This window comes from Thalia democratica, chromosome 4 (genome assembly GCF_965202585.1).
Source record: "Thalia democratica chromosome 4, ktThaDemo2.hap1.1, whole genome shotgun sequence".
NCBI lineage: Eukaryota > Metazoa > Chordata > Thaliacea > Salpida > Salpidae > Thalia > Thalia democratica.
Genome location: NC_139168.1, coordinates 51,856,316 through 51,873,758, shown reverse-complemented (window position 1 = coordinate 51,873,758; position 17,443 = coordinate 51,856,316). Strand labels below are relative to the sequence as shown.

Below are 17,443 nucleotides of genomic sequence, written 5' to 3'. Positions count from 1 at the left end.
TTATTTTTCATAAGTTTTATTAAGCTACTTAAAAAAGATTATAATGGCATACATGACAGTTGACTTTATATCAAAAAACAACAAAAGTGTTAAATACAAGAGAGATGAGTCTACTAGTCAATACATAAAAAGAATAACTCATGTTTACATGTCTGAAAAAAACATAGAGAAAGTTGTTAGTTTTTTTTTGGTTAAACTATTAAACTTTAGTAATCACAGTATTAATTTAATAACAAATACTAATTTTTTTTAAAAGATTATTACCTAAATATACTAATATTTAATGTAAATAGTGCATATTTAAAATATTTAAGAATTATAATAAGTTCTTATTTCCTCATTATACTTTATAATAAACATGATGATGGCCGAAATAAATACTGACTTTTTACAATTTGTAATGAATTAAATAGTTCTTAATTTTTTATACTTTCTAATCTATTTAAACTAAAATCTAAAAAAAAAACTCTTTCAAAGTTTGATATATCTTTAATTTTAAAAGTTGTGTAATTGAGGCTATAAGGGTGAAACATTTTTTAAAATAAGTTAAAAATTTATTCTAACTATTTTTAAAACTTAAGCCAACTTTTGAAACTTTAGTAGTCAAATTTTAAAGCATTCATAAGTTGCATACATAACACAGTGGGCTGAAAATGGGATCAAGCGGCCATTGACTACAAAAATAACTTTGTTGACTAGAAAGTAATACAAGATGTATAAATAGTTGTATAACATAAGGTTTTATTTTTCAAAACTGGTTTTGTTTTTTTTTTATTTGAAGTATTTTGTAAGTTTGACTGCAACCAGTTTTTTTGCTATTTGCCAATTCAAAACTACTAAAATTTCATCATAAATTTCATTAAAAATTTACTTGCAAAAACTACACAAAAAACCCAGAATATTTATTTACTAATACTCTTTTAATGACTTTTGTTAAATATAGTACAGTATCTATTGAAAAATAAGATAAAATAGTTGAAAACCCTAAATTGTACATTTTTACAACAAAGTTTAAAATTGTTATTTTTATACAAAGTGAATTAAGTACACAGATAAGCTGTGCTACTTTTACCTTATACGCATAAAATACCACCAAGAAGTTTTTTTTTACTACAAGTCTACACTTAGCACATAATTACCTTGTTACTTCACAATAATTTTAGTCATAAATACTTAGTGTACTTATGCATGCGAAATAATTGTAAAAGCTCTGTTTAATTATATATTTTTAACTGATTTTTAAAGCGCAAACTCTTTAAACACAGATTACACGGCCTCACTTATAGTTGTAATTGTTTTTTGAACACATTTTTGTGACTTAATTATCATTCGAAATTTTAGTACTTAAGAACAACTTTAAGGCCATAGGGGGAGTCCGACTTTTTTTTTTACAAAAAATAACTTTGGCTTTTATATGAAAGCTTTAAATACAAACTAAAAGCCTGTTTTTATAGAATTCAAAAATTTAATTTAACTTTTGAGATATTTTATTTTTTGTAAAAAGTTTCCGATACACAGGGTCAATTTTCTCGGAAATTTAAAAATTCACCAAAAATCTATCTCCTCCTTCATTTTTTGACCAGAGACTTCAAATTTTCAGGAAATGTTCCTTTTAATATTTTGAAGAATCTGAATGTTAGAACTTTTGAAATTTTGAAAAATAAAAATTTTATTCACAAAAAACTAAAAAAAAGGGTAGTTTTTTGACAATAATTTTATTTTTACTCAAAATTAAAAAAAATCCTACAATAGATCTCTTTAAAGTTTAATGATACACATTGTGTAAAAATTTGAGAAAGATTACTCAAAAAATGAAGGAGGAGATAGATTTTTAGTGAAATAGTCTTTTTTCGCATTTTTAGTTTTCGCCTTCCATAAGGAACCTATTGATCGCCCTTTCTTTGATCGCTTATATCTCAAAAGTTACTTTGAGTTTTTTTAAGCGCTTAAAAGTGTCTGATAGCTCAGATTAAATTCTACAAAATAAGATCAAATTGTAAAAAACAAAGTGGACCCCCCTATGGCCTTAATCTTATAACTCCATTTACTTTTATGATGTTAACTAATTTATTTATTACATTTTACTTAGTATTTACTTTATTTTATTGTAATTTAGATTTAATCATTACTAATATTATAAAGATTTATATTACTACTTATTTATATAGCTTTAAATTTGTTAAACTGTGTATAAATAATGAATATATAGCATTTCGTAGTACTTTAGTTTAAATTTATTGTTTATTTATTAATTAGTGCTTATTAATCCCTTTTCACAATTTATAAAGTTTGCAAGGTATAACATATTAATTACCAATCTATGGTAAATGTTGCTTATCTTTAGTAAATACACACTTTCATATACTTTATCTCCCATTCCTTTCCTACAGAACTTAATATTTTTTACAGAAATCTATTGAACTGTTTTAACTTGTTTGCACAGAGAAACATTTTGTGCAAATTATTTTTATTATTTATTTTAGCAAACTTGCTGTGCTAGATCTATATTAACAAACTATTAGCTTCATTTTTAGAGTGAATTCATATCGTTTTGTCGAGATATGAAAAAGCTCCTTTTAAAATACAATAAATTTTGAAGTATTTTATAGTCATTTAACTGTTGTCTTTGTAAATTTTTGTTGTTTGATTAGTTGGATTGAAGATTGATTTTTGTACTGAATTTTTGTAATGCACAATATTACGTCATACTGTTTTTTGTTATTTTTGCATAACTTTTGCATCTATGTTTAGTAAAGTTCTTTTTATTTTAAACTAAACTGGCTGATGATTAAAGCTTTATGAAACATATGTACCAGTATTTTTAAAATTGTACTTTTCTAATAAATTATTTAAAAGCCCTTCAAGTGGGTTTTGTAGAAGGTGTTCAAGTTTGAACAATAACCTTATTTTATATGTATATATATATGAGTTTTTCAATTGTTTTGTGTAGTTGTTGTAAGCTTTATTTTTGAAGTTAAAGGAAGAATTATTTCAGGTAAGTTTTGAACAGAAAATAGTCATAACCTGTTTTGAAAACAAGATGTTTAGTTTTGTTCAACTTTTATTAAGGAAGTTTATAACTCTTAAGTAGTTTTTATAGTCACCAAAAAAGTAAATTACTGTTTGCTAGCCCACTGTGCAAAAGGCTCAATCTAAAAAGGAAATAAAAAAACTTCATTTGAATTCTTGAGCTTTTTTATTTTCATAATCTTTATAAAAATTACTAAAAAAGACTGTTTCAAGGATTAAAAAAAAAACTTGTAGAAAATAACCACAATAGTATATAGTTTACTCATTGAAACTTTAAATTTGAGAGTTGTGCATAGTATTATTTTTTGTTAAAGCAAAAAAAAATTCTGAAAATTTGAAGTCCTTATCAAAAAAAAAAGTTCTTATATTTCTGAGAAATTGAGTTTGTGTTAATTAGAGTATTTATAGTTATTAAAAACTTACTTATAGTTTATACATCAAGCTTTCATTTTAAATCATATTTGTTTATAAAAATTTGTTAAATCTCCTATGACCTTAAAATAAGAATAAATTTATCAACTGAATAAAGTTTTACACTGACTTTTTTTTAATGTTACTATTTTACTTTGAATGCTTTGTAATAGATAGTTTTTAAGAATTTTTAAGAAAATATATTCATATACACTTAATTCATAACTTTAATAAGAAAAAAACTTTCATGCTCTAACAGAATTTTTTTGTTTGGTTTAAGTAAAAATAATTAAGTTAGCTCCCTTTTGTAAGTACTGTTCAACTTAGTGCATTGTAAAGCTACACATTATAGTCAAATGTCTTTAACACAAATACATTTTTGCATTAAATTTGATTTCTTGATCTTTAAAAAAACTAGCTTTAGTATTTTTAAAATGCTGAGCAGAATTACTATCTTTTTGCTAGCTGCTGATTATTAGTTTTTAAAAGCTAAATATTTTTTTTTATTTGACTGGAATTTATTTTTTAAATGTTTTGTTTACAGGCAAACTCATTGAACAAATTTGATAAACCTTCAAGCAAAATAGTTTTTATAAAAATATGTTTACAATTACCATTTGTCTGAAATCGAACTAATTTTTCAACAAGTTGTGCTCTGACATTTTTAGTCAATTATATATTTTAATACTAAAATAATTTTTCTAATGCTTTATATGTTTATTTAAATGAATTTTATAGTTTACAGTTTAAGGCTAGTCTCTACAATCTCACTTATTTTAATAAACTTATGTTTAAATTTATTGATACTGTTGTTTATAAGCAGTTAAAGTCTTTTTTAATAATTTGCGATAAGTTTGACAAAGATTCTAAATGTTAAAAAATGTTTCAACTGTGTTTATTTCTAGGGATTTTACCTTATTCAAATGATTCTATGGTATTTAAAAGTGCTACTTAATGTTTTATAGAGTTAGTTATACAAATTATATATTGTACTTATAAATTCACTATAACAGGGGAATCTTTCAAAATGCAAATGCCTGTGCGTTTTGTACTTGTATGACAACAATTTAACATCTACTGCTAACCTTGGGACAGCAACCACAATAACTCATCTTTATCTACAAAACAATTGTATTACCCAAATTGAAGGTTTAGAATATTTAGAAAGACTACATAAGGTGTTAGTAACGAAGCCCATTCATATTTTATTTTTTAATCACAGACATTTCTTATTTATATGTTTCAAACTTTTACTTTTCTACTTGTTAATTTCTCACTCTTACTTTTCAACTCACCAAGTTTTAAACTTTAATTTTTCTAGCTCGATTATTTCTTAGTTTAATTATTACAAACTTGTATGTTCAAGCTTCTAATTACAATTTCTAATTTTTTACATTTCATTAATAGTTTAATTTAGTATGATTATTTCTGCCTGTTTTTATATGTTTTATTTACTTATACTTGCAATTTCTTTTCTGCAAATTGTATAAACAAGTTTGAAATTGAACAACAGATTATATGTATCTAGATGAAAAGCTACATATAAGAAAGCTATATAAAAACTTGAAATTAAAAAAACTTACTGGGTTGTAAAAATTAAAAGTTAGAAATTAAACAATTATAAAATTAAAATTTTTAAGGTGTCATGTTATAAATGACTCGCATTAATTGAACAGTTAGAAATAGAACAGTACTTAAGCGCATGGGAAGGGGGATCCAACATATTTTTTTACTAAAAATAAACATTGACTGTTGTATGTAAGCTTCAAGTACAAACTACCAGCTAGTTTTTATAGAAATGTAAAATCTTATTTAACTTTTGATATATTGTAATTTTTGTAAACAGTTTCAGATACAAACGTGTGGACAGCAAATTTTTTGGGTCAATTTTCTTGCAATTTTAAAAAATCACTAAAATAGATATTTTTCTTCATTTTTTGAGCTAGAGACCTCAAACTTTGAGGAAACGTCCCAATTATAGTTCAAATGACTTTGAATGTTACGATTTTTAAAATATTAAAATATGGAAAATTTATATTAAAAAAAAACAAAAAAAAAGGTTTTTTTTTATATATTTTTTTTTTTTTCAAAATTAATAAAATTCCTGCATACAATCTTTTTTAAGTTTAATAATGGACTTTCTGTAGCAATTTAAAAAATATTGGTTAAAAAATAAAGGAGAAAATAGATTTTAAATGAAACAGTCTTTTTTAATGTTTTTAGTTTGCGCCTTCCATTATAAACCTATTGAGGTCACCAACTTTGATCGCTTATATCTCAAACTACTTCGAATTTTTTTAAACGGTTAAAAATTTCTGATAGCTCAGATAAAACTCTATAAAATAACATCAACTTGTAAAATTTAAGGTGGACCCCCCTATGCACTTAATTTTATTTAAAAGTGTAAGTTTAAACCTAAGTTAGTGTTGAATTAAAAGTCACTACTTTTGTTATTTTTGTTTTAAGTCACCTTATGTTGAGGGAACAGATGATCCACTATTTTATAAAGTTCATTTTGTTATATACAGTTTTGTATGAGCTATCAGACACTTTTAACCACATATAATTTTAAATTATTGAGGTACAATGAAAAAGCATTTGTGAGTTCAATAGGTTCCTTACAGAAGGCACAAACCAAAATGTAAAAAGGACTACTCCACTAATAACCTATTTTCTTTATCTTTAACAAATCTAACTTTAAATTTTTCCACCTAATCTGTCACTAGTATTTTTATTATTCACCTGAAGTATTTTTTAACTTTGAAAAATAAATTCTGTTTTGTTTGTTATTTTGTTGAAACATTTTAATATTTTATATCAAAAACGTTCATTACTTACCCTCCTTCAGCCCGCATTAACCCAGTCTACCTCCTCCTTTATATGGGTGTAAATTCAATTAGTTTGGCTAAGCAAGCTTAATTATATATAAAATCCACCTTTAATATTGTTTCCCTACGTGTTGTGTACAACACAAACCGCCCACTTAACGGAATTCTGAAAGATGCCACACCCACTCATGATTTAAGTAATGTAATATACATATTTAAATTTCATTGCAGAAATGACTACATAGTTCAAACATCTCAAAGTTTCCACGTCTGGCAAGAGCAGTATGCCCCCAAAAGAAAAAAGATTTATTTTTAATATTAATGTTAAGCCAAAATGTAAACAATCATACTTCCATGAACACCTCCTCAATAATCCTAGCTGTCCTGTAAATTACCTGGATAGTAGATTCGAAATTCCATCTAGAGCGAGAAACTCTTACCATCTCTCAGTTCTAGAATTACTAAAGGGTTGATCATACTAATTCGATCATCAGACCGCAAGCCCTCAGTTGTTTGATGATCGAATTGGAATGATCAACCCTTTAGTTAAACTAGAGTTTTGTCTCACGGCATACTAGAGTCCAGGCTTCTGCTCTGCAGACTTTCGCCAATGTTTTTGTAGTTCTAGCATCATTGTCCATTAAAACTTGCCAGCCGAAAATTTGTAAACAACAAGATTTCTACAACTTAAAACTATATAAATTGCGTGTTTTTAGTATCATTTTAGTTTTTTTTTTGCATGTACTTTTTAATTTAATTTTAAGTAAAAATTTTACAGTCTTAAATGTTTTTGTTCTAACAATTTTATCTTAAAAATAACTTCTAGTCAGTAAAGTATAACTTAGTTCTAATATAAACTTTTAAACATGTTTTTACATTCAATTGTTTATGACGTAACTACTTTTAGCTAGATATTTAAAAAATCATTATACACAATTGAAAAATTTTACCATATTCTTATCAGTCTTTAGTAACCTTATTCTGATGATATGCTAAATGAAATTAATCAATAAACTTCCAAGATTTTTAAAAGTGAGGAACTTTTGTTTAAACTTTTTATTAAAAATTTTTCAAATTATAAATTTATGAAGTATTTAAAAAAGTTACCTTTAAATTAAAGATCTACAGCTCAAAAAAAAAAAAAAAAGTAAATAGACTTTTATTAAATCTTTAAACTTTGGAATAAAGGTTCAAGCTAACATAAAAGTTTGATTCTACCAATTCAATCATTAGACCACAAACCTTTGGTAAACTGAGATCTGCTTTTTTTTCTTATTGAAAATCGTCAGTCAGCTGCAACAAAACAACTTGCAGTTGTCAGTTTTTTGGTTGCGGTCGACTAATGAGTTTAAATAAGAACAAAATTTGGGTGTCAGTCTACCAAGACTTGTGGTCTGATGATCGAATTGGTATGATCAAGGTTTTATCTTAACCTTAGCTTGTCTCATGGCATACAAAAGTCTAGGCTTAGATTCTGTAGACTCTTGCCGATGTTTTCTTTGACTTTCTTCAGAATAAATGGTTATAAAAAACTGCAGTCCATACTTTTGTATAGAAAGCTTTGTACAAAAATGACCATATCATAAATTAATTTAAGTTTTAAATGTTTCATAAAAACTGACTTATAGTTTATACTTTAAGCTTTCAATATCCTTTTATATAAACGTTTATGCTTTAAGCCAAAGTTAGTTTTTTTTAAATTGTAATACACTCCTATGAATTTGAACTTCTTTTGAATTTTTACGACAGTTTGATTCTCTGCAGGCCCAGAGTTCCCATTACACTGAAAGCTATAAAAACTTAATTTTACACACATTAACTCAGAGTTTTTCTTTATCTTCTTATGGGCTAATGGTTCTTATTAATTTATATAACACAATTGTTTGCAATAAAAATTTACATTGTGTTTTAAAATATACTACCATAGTTTAATTATGAACAAACAAATGTTTTTAAACTTGATTGACATTTTTTAGTAATTTTTTTAAGTTTTATTTTATATCATGTGAAGGAAACAATGAAAGTAGAGTCGTGTAAACAGTAAAACATAACTAAGTTTGAAATTTCAAAGTAAGTTTTGTTGTATGTTCAATTCACACTAGATTTAAATTACTGGTTTAGTCATTTATAAAGCAAGCTTTTAGGAGATATATATTACACTTTTTAAATTAAAATTTATATAGTAAGACAAAGTTTATTATTTTAATAATTTTTTTCTAACTTACTGAAAACCCTGTCGACCAGGGATCAAAAACTGCGCCTCCGATCTAAATGTGCCCTGCAAAGCAAACATGTTCAGCCTGAGAGATACTTTTTATAACCATAAAATCAATTTCTACCGTAAAAACTTATAGCTTAAATTGCTATTTTTGTATTAATTCTTACTAATGTTCTTACTATGTTTTGCTATACTATAATTTTTTAGTTTAATTAGTACTTTTATAATAATTACTACAAATAATTTTAATTAAATACGACCCATGGATGATTTTTTTATACAATGAAGCCTGCCAACATCTTCTCTAGGAAAATTGGTCCATGACTTTTGAAGGTTGCCAACCCCTGGTAAAGACGACTGATAAAGCTTGGATAATAATCAAGTTCAAACACTACCTAACAAGTTCAAAAAAAAATAAATAAATACTAGTAATAGTATTTAAATTTAATTTATTTAATTAGTTATCAGTTGTTTATAGTATACTTACTAATTTATATATTAAGATTCTTTTAATCTTATATTTGCAGATTTCTGGGTCATAACGAAATATCTGTTGTAGAAGGTCTTCATTCTCTTCCTTGTTTGCGCGAACTTCACATAGAACATCAACGGCTTCCGTCTGGTGAAAAACTGCTGTTTGAACCAAGGACTATGTTTAGTTTGTCCGTTAGTCTTTTTTAGAAGTATGTGGATTATAAGTAATCTTTAATACTTATTTTGCATGGTTTTAATTTATCTAGTGGTCTATAATTTAATCATTGTCATAAAAGAAAACTTCCAAGAACTTATTTGAGTGAAAATTTGTTTAAGAAAAATACATTTCTATAGAAGAAATGATGTCCTTTATAACAACAAAAATAGTAATTTTTTCAATTAACATATGCAAATCTATCTTAAAGTAAAAACAAGTATTTCCGTTTAGTTTTATTGTTTCAATATTTGCAAAAAAATTTACTTACCCTTACAGGTTCTAAAGTCTAGATCTAAGTGATATTTATTTTTTTATTATTTATAATAAATATAATCTCTTAATAGATAATATTAGCAATAAATGTATGCTAACATGCAAAGTTAGCTAAATATATAAGTAAAATTTTCTTTTTCTTGTATGAGATTAAAGGAAATACAGTTTTTGTCCATGTTTTCTAAACATAAGTGGTATACAATGTAATGTAGGTAAATTTAAAATTAACATGGTTTTTTATACAATTATTAAGTCCACATTTTTATTGTTTTGACAGTGTGTTTTAACTGGATATTATTTATGTTATAAATACGAAATTTAAGAACTTTTAACATTATAATAAGTTTATATCAAATAAATTCATAGTTATAACTAGCTATCTTGTTCTAAATTTTAACTATGTGAAAGATATGTAGATTTCTAATGGTTTTAGATATATAAATTCCATGTTATAATACTAGATTTTTTTCATGTATTTCTAAAATATTATTAAAATTATTTAAGCAATACTAATTGTACCTTTTACTATCAAAGTACTTATTTTTGAAACTAGTATTTTACAGAACTCACTGGAAGTTTTGAATGTTTCAGGAAATAACTTAGACTCTACTTCTAGTTTATCACCGTTGAAAAAGTTAACCAATTTACACGTAAGAAAAATTTATAATAAATAATGTACAGTTATAAGCAATATAATAAGTATAAAACGATCTAGTTTCTGTTTAAATTTATTTTTAGATAGTGTTGTTTTTAAAAGTATTATTTTCAAATTAAAACAGTTTACAACGTAAAAGTCTCAAATGTTACCTACTTATAAACTAATTTAGGCTAGGAACAACCAGATAAAGGAGATGGAAAGTATTGAAGACTGTCTAAGTGTATGGAGAATTCTAAAAGTTTTAGATTTAACTGGTAACCCGGTGTTTAACGCTTATAAGTACAGAGATAGATGTATAATATCCAGTTCATCCTTAGGTTTCTATACTTTTTACTTATATTGTTTATATTTTAAAATAAAAGAGGTAAAATACCAGCATACATAAAAAAGATATAAGTTTAAAGTTTATCATTTCATTTTAACTACTTAGAAATACTAGATGAAAAGGAAATAAAAATGTTTGAAAGACAGTTTTTAGTTAGATGGAAAGAATCAAGAGAAATGAAAAGAAAACCTAAAATTTATTCAGGAAACAGTAAGTAAAACTTGAAATTTAGTTTTAAGGTGAATAAAGCATAAAAATCGAAAATACTTTAAAATTGAAATGTTAAAGACTCAAAACTTTCTTAATATCATAAGTTAAAGTTTCTAATTTAATTGTTTTGTTTTACTTTTTAGTATTTTTCATGTTTTGTTTAACTTTTATTTTTCAGATTTAAATTGTAACTGAAGATCCCTTAAAGGGTGAAACTTAGTTTTACAAATAAAACTTTGATTAATTAATGTTTTATAAAAATCGAAATGTAGTTAGGAAATTGCTTACTACTTAGATGTTGCTTTACTACTTGTTACTTACCCATTTACTTTTATGCTCCATACTAGTTATTTCCCCCTGATAGCCAAAATCCCCATAAGAGGTTTATATTGCTTAAATTTTTAAACAGATGGCTAAATTTATTTTTTAAATTCTTCACGGGCCACATTATTATTGAAAAATTTACTTAACTTAAAAATATATAACAGCAAAACTCTAATAAAATAAACTAGGCAGCAGTTTACTTACAACCAAAAAAGACCTTTTTAGTTGTTTGTAAACTTTTATTTAAAACATCTAGAACTTATTTCTAATTTGTTGTTTTTTTCAACTAAAACTATGTTGTGGGCCAAAAATACTTTATATGGTGGGTCACACTTGGCCAGCGGCTCATAAATTTCAAAATCAAGTTTTTGTTTATTTTTATTTGTTTGACAAAATAAGTAATGTATTTCCAAATAACCATTTAACATTTTTGAATTTATTTTTAGTACGCTTCTTACATTTGATTAGTTTTGTAAATTTGGCATGCATGTCTAGCAAAGAACAAAGACAATGAGCTATACCAACCATACGACTCAAATGTTTTTCAAAAGACTAGTCACTACATAAGAACGGGGTTGCCTCGAGCACAAAAACGTTTTGAAGCTGTTTTAGCGCAAACCCAATCAGTTCCAAATTCTGCCATAAATAGCTGTTCAACTAGGTCAAACAGTAAAATTTTTGAAGAAACTGAGTTCGAAAACAATAAAAATAGTCGATTCACTAGTGTGAGTTTGACTCAGCAACTACCTTATCTACATGGTTTGTTTTTTTATTTTTTAAACAAAAGCAATGTTTTAAATAAGCTAGCTAAGTTAGAATAAACTTTCTGATGTAAGTGTTTCGTAAGCATTTTTTGACTAAATTAACTAGAATATTTTTTAAAATTTTTGTTGTGAAACTTAAAATTTTATAATTAAATACCAATTCAGTAAGAAACACATTCTACGTTTAAAATTTATTCGCATGACGACGTTTCGACTTTCAATAAGTCATTATCAACAAATTACTGTGCAAAAATAAATAAAATTAGTGATAAACAACTAAGTATACAAAAAAAAATTTTCTAAGTGATACATTATATAAAAATTTTATAAATTAAGATTATAAACTCTAATACAAAAAAAACATTTTACATAAGTACTAACAAATTGTTACACTAATATATATCAAACTAATCAAAAATTCTTAATGTATGGGTAATACCCGGTTTAATTAATTGTTTATTTAAAATTGGATTATAGCGTTTAATTAGTAGAGCTTCACTTATTAGGGTCTCAAATTTATTTCTACATTCTTTCAAAATTCCAAAATTATTAGCAGTTATTTTTTCATTTTTACAAACATTACAATTGTTAATATGGTCCGATACCGATGTTTTGCCCTTTAAGTGTTCTTTAATTCTTTCTACTAATGGTCGTGAAGTGAATCCAATATATTGGATACTCTTATCATAAGAGCATTTGTACTCATAGACCACGTTTGATTTTAATTCATGGGGTGTCTTATCTTTATTACTAAAGTAATTGCTTACTTTTGTTGTGGTAAAAATTACTTTGAATTCTTCGATGTAGTTGTTTAGAAGCTTTTCTAGTTTCTTTTTATACTCGATACTAGGTTTTCCAATATAAGGTACCTTTACAACATTTTTGAAGTCTGAGTTACTTAGTTTTTGTTTAGTGCAGTCTTTATTAATATCAAGAGATCTTTCAATTATGTCATCAACAAATTTCTTTCGATATCCATTCTTAAAGAACTTTTCTTTTAAGCTTGTGATTTCTTGTTTGTAAATGTTATGCGTAGAAGCTATAACTCTCGCTCTGTTTACAAACCACAGTATTAGAGCTCTTTTCCATTTAATTGGTGCCACTGCACTAAAATTTAAAATGACATCTGTATCAATTTCTTTTTTATGTACCTTTGTTGTTATTTCCTCTCTCTTTAGTTTGATATTTATGTCCAAAAATGGGAGTTCGTTTCCACCTAATTCATATGTGAAGCTGGTAGACTTGTGTAGTTTATTTAACTTTTTGTGGAATTTTTCGAATGAGACATCTTTTCGGAAGATACAGAATATGTCGTCGACATATCGAAGGTATAAAGCTGGATTATTTTCATCTTCGGTGTTAAAGAGACTTTTTTCCAATGTTCCCATAAAATAATTTGCTATAGTAGGCGCTAATGGGTTTCCCATGCTTACGCCATCTATTTGTGTATATAATTGCTTATTATATTGGAACAAACCTCCAGTAACAGACTTTAAAAGATTTAACATATTTGATTGTGGTATGGTACTATCACGTACTCCATTTGCAATCATCTGTAGAGTTTCATTTAGTGGTACATTAGTAAATAGTGAGACTACGTCAAAGCTTATGCAGTAATCACCGTCTTTTCGTTCATATTTAGAAAGTTTTTCTAGAAACTCTTTGTTGTTTTCCACACAATATTGTTTTGGGATGTGATGTTTGATTGTTACATCCAGATATTTAGCTAGTTTATATGACGGTGTGTTTAGCATTGATACGATAGGTCTCAATGGGTAATCTGTTTTATGGACTTTACACGTGCCATATAACTTGCCCGTCGAGTTGCCACCTGTAATTAGGTTGTTATATGTCTTTTTATCTATAAAAGGTTTAAGGTTTTGTTTTATAATTTCTCTTATATGTTCTATTCTTCTTACTAGGGGGTGTCTGGAGTTTTTCCTTTTGTCCTTTTCTACTAATTTGAATTTAGTTTTATCTTCAACAATAGAATTGAGTTTATTCAGATAATCATCTTTAGACATTAAGCAAATTCCGTTACCTTTGTCATATTTTACGATTTTAATATTTGTTTTATTTTTTAGATTTAAAAGAGTTTTGTGAAACGCTTGATTTTTCCTTGTTTGACAGATTTGTTTACTTTTATTGAGAAATGTTCTTGTTAGTCCGTTAATTTCATATTTTAGGTTATGTGGTAAATTTTCTTTTTCATTAAAGCATTTTTTAATTAGCTGTTCAATTTCTATTTTTATTTTATCTGCGTCTATCTTTTTTGGTAAAATGTGATGCTTTAATCCTCTATACAGACAATTCTTTTCCTCAATTGTTAGATTATGACTAGTCAAATTTAGTAGACAGTTTGGGCTTCTTGGTCTTTGTCTAAACCACATTTTTTCTAATTTAGAGTTATGTTTCATTCTTATTCCATTTTCTTTTTTGTTAACCACTTTACTAATAATCATATTTAATTTACAATATTCAAAAACTGATAACTTTTTACCCAATATACTTTTTATTTCAGAAGCTTCTGACTTAATTCCAATTAGTTCATTTTCTGTTGTCTTCAGTGCTTTATTTACGACAAAACTATGGAGGTCACTACTATACTCAAAAAATTTATTTTTAGGTGGTTTCAATTTTAAAAAATCAGGGCAGAGTCCAATATTCAAACATTTTTTCCAAAAAATTATGTCAAGTTTCCTTTTATTCGATTTGATCATTAGATTCTCATATCTTCTGATCAGGTTTATGTGTATATCCCTTCTCTTATCCAATCGAAAGTAAAAAACAGGTGGGGATACTGGAGTTTTTTAAAAACTCCAGTATCCCCACCTGTTTTTTATAATTAAAGCTTCAAAATTTCTTTAGCTTAGCCTTTTACAACGTCCGACTTAGCTAGCTTAAAATAAAGAAGTATATATACTTGCACTAAACTAAAACAAAATAATAAAATATTGTTTCAGTACTGAGTACCTCATCATATGATTTTTTTTTCAATATGCTGTGCCATTTTTAGCCTACGTTTCAGTTTTTTTGATTGCTTATTTGTATCTTACAATAGAATATAGTGTAATTAAATGGAGTCTTACTTATTTTACTACAAACATGCGTTTTATATTTTGCAGGTGACAATATCGTAGATAATACCAAGCTAGAAAAATCTGAGGCAGAAAGGTTGATTAAAGAAGTAAAATGTGGAAAAGAAGCTAATGAAACTGACGTTCTAAATGATAGTTGTGATTTAAGAGATCACGGTGACGTTGGTATTCTTGATAGAAGAAAAACACCGGAATGTTTCATGAAGTATGTTTGAGTCATTTTGTATAAGTTATTTTCTTCACTAATTTTATATCCATAGTTAACTTTAGTAGATTACCATTTTTTTATAAAAAAATGATTGTTTAAAAACTTATTGAGTCAAAAAGTTCATCTTATTTATTTTTCAAGTGCAGCTATTGCTTCAAGTTTAAATAATATAGTCAGTAAACGGATTTTATTATCCTATATTCCGTAAAAACATATACTTTTTTTTGAAGCCATGATCCAGAAGTTTGTGAAACTTATAACAAAACTCTAACTAAGAGGGAAAAGATAATTCCAGCATTTGTGAAATTAGAAAGCACTTCAAACAAAGAGCTAAGAAAATATCCAGTATTACGAGGCTCGAAACTTCAGTCTGCCACTAAAATAAAACGCAAGAACTTTTACCTTAATAGTGCACCTGGGATGTTTTCATAACACTTATTTATATTTTAAATTAAGAAATTACATTTAAACTTTAAAGTAGTATTATAATGTTTGGTATGGTCTTAATTGTTACGTAAGTAAAACTTTTCGAGTTCTTACCTGCAGAACATATAAAAATTGCTGCTCATGTTATTAATTTTATGCATGTTCTAAGTAACGTTTATTATTGTTAATAACTAAAACTTAAGTATATTTAAAAAAAAAAGTAATTAAGTTGTGATATGTTGTTAAAATTATTATATTATTAAATGTTGTACATTGTCAATATTAAACAAAGTTTATGTATGTTTGTTGTTGTAAACAATTTAAATCCACGAAATAAAAAGTAGTTGACTAATTTAAGGTTAGTAGATTAAGATTAGTTGAAATTTTAAAAAATTACTTTAAAAAAAGTTAAAGTAATAATTAGTGAAGTTCAAGTCATTTTTTTTAATATACTTTTAAATTGCGTTTAAAAAAAACTTTTTACAGTGCTATTTTTTTTAGCTATAAAAACTATATTTTACTGTTAAATTCTTATAAAATTCAGTTTTCTATCAAAATTTAAAAAACTGTTATACCAAACAGTGAACCATCAAGTATAAATTGTATAACAGCTTTTATTTACATCCACTTTACTTTACTATGTTTTAAACCTATAGTTTTCGATTCAAACTTTATTTTGACTTATACATTGCTTTAATACGTAAAGTTTAAGTTTTTATTACTATTTGAATAAAAGTTTATTGAAGACTAAAATAAGATTTAACTTAAGCTTTGTAAAAATAATTTTGAATTTGGGACTGATAATTTCTAACCTAGTAATTTTTAACCCGATCATTTCTAACGCAACTGTTTAGTTTTTAAATGAGGTATCTATTGTGGGAGACGAGTCTGTTTTGCATGAACAGTCACTGTTGCACGAGTCGTCACTTCTGCACGACTGACAGTTGTAAATGGTTGTCACTTTTGTGTAATTAACATTACGTTAAATTAACAAAAACAATTATAAATAATTCAATTAAACTAAAATTACAACATAATTAAACAGAACTTAACATATGAATAAACATATAGTAGTGTAAAACTTATTAATATTAATAAAAATTAAACTAAACTTCAGTATGAAATTTAATAAAGTTCAAAATATAATTTCAAAAAACCTTAAAAAAATTAAACAAAAATTGGCTGAAACTAAATTTAACTAAAAAATAATTGAATTTTATATACAAATATAAAAATTGTATATTTTAATATATCTTTTTTAGAAGTTATATAAAAGTTAAACATGATTCTAAAATAAAATTTTAAATTTCTTTATTCGTCTTTTCAGACCCAATTTTCACTTCGATATTAATATTTTTTCTACTAAGAGGTCCAAATTTCTACACTGTGCTTTTTGCTGTTAAACTAAACGCATTTCTTCGAAAGAGTTTGTGATGAAGTTATAATTTACAAAAAAATAAATTATTGTAATTAAAATTTATATAATTTTTCTATTGAAGTATAACTACAAATACTAAGCTATAAATGAAAGTTGGTTTAAATTTTAAATACTATTATAAAACAATAAAGGTAAAACCATATTATGTATAAGTTTAAAACATATTTCGTTTAGTTATTCTAGTTGTTTTCTTTTTTTTTTTTTAATATGTTCAACATGAATCACTTCTAAGTTAATACTGACTTACTTTTAAAATAAAAGATATATAAAATGCACTAGGACCCGAATAGGCACACACATTCTACAAGAATAAACTTGTTCGTTAACTGCTTATTGAGCTCGTAAACCAAAGAACTATTATAAACGTATTTCAGTATTTACACGAGAGTATTGGTAGAAATTGCCGAAAACTTCACTTTTACGCAATTTTGAACAAACAGTTATAAACTGAAATGAAACGTTAAAATACCCTATTTAGTAAGACCGTTGAATTGATTTGTATTTTATTTCGAAAAAACCTTGAACAATTTCAATACTTAAC

The 17,443-nt window shown here is 25.7% G+C and overlaps 1 protein-coding gene across 1 annotated transcript; it reads left to right on the top strand.

Moving 5' to 3' along the window:
- Window positions 1–15,719, top strand: LOC145834364 (protein phosphatase 1 regulatory subunit 42-like). The gene is made up of 9 exons (XM_082941778.1): window positions 1–175; window positions 4,455–4,621; window positions 9,015–9,153; window positions 10,015–10,101; window positions 10,279–10,426; window positions 10,540–10,644; window positions 11,464–11,727; window positions 14,858–15,035; window positions 15,269–15,719. The coding sequence occupies exons 1-9, from the start codon at window positions 44–46 to the stop codon at window positions 15,468–15,470; spliced, it is 1,422 nt and encodes a 473-aa protein (XP_082797904.1). The 5' UTR covers window positions 1–43; the 3' UTR covers window positions 15,471–15,719.
- The last annotated feature ends 1,724 nt before the right edge of the window (window positions 15,720–17,443 follow it).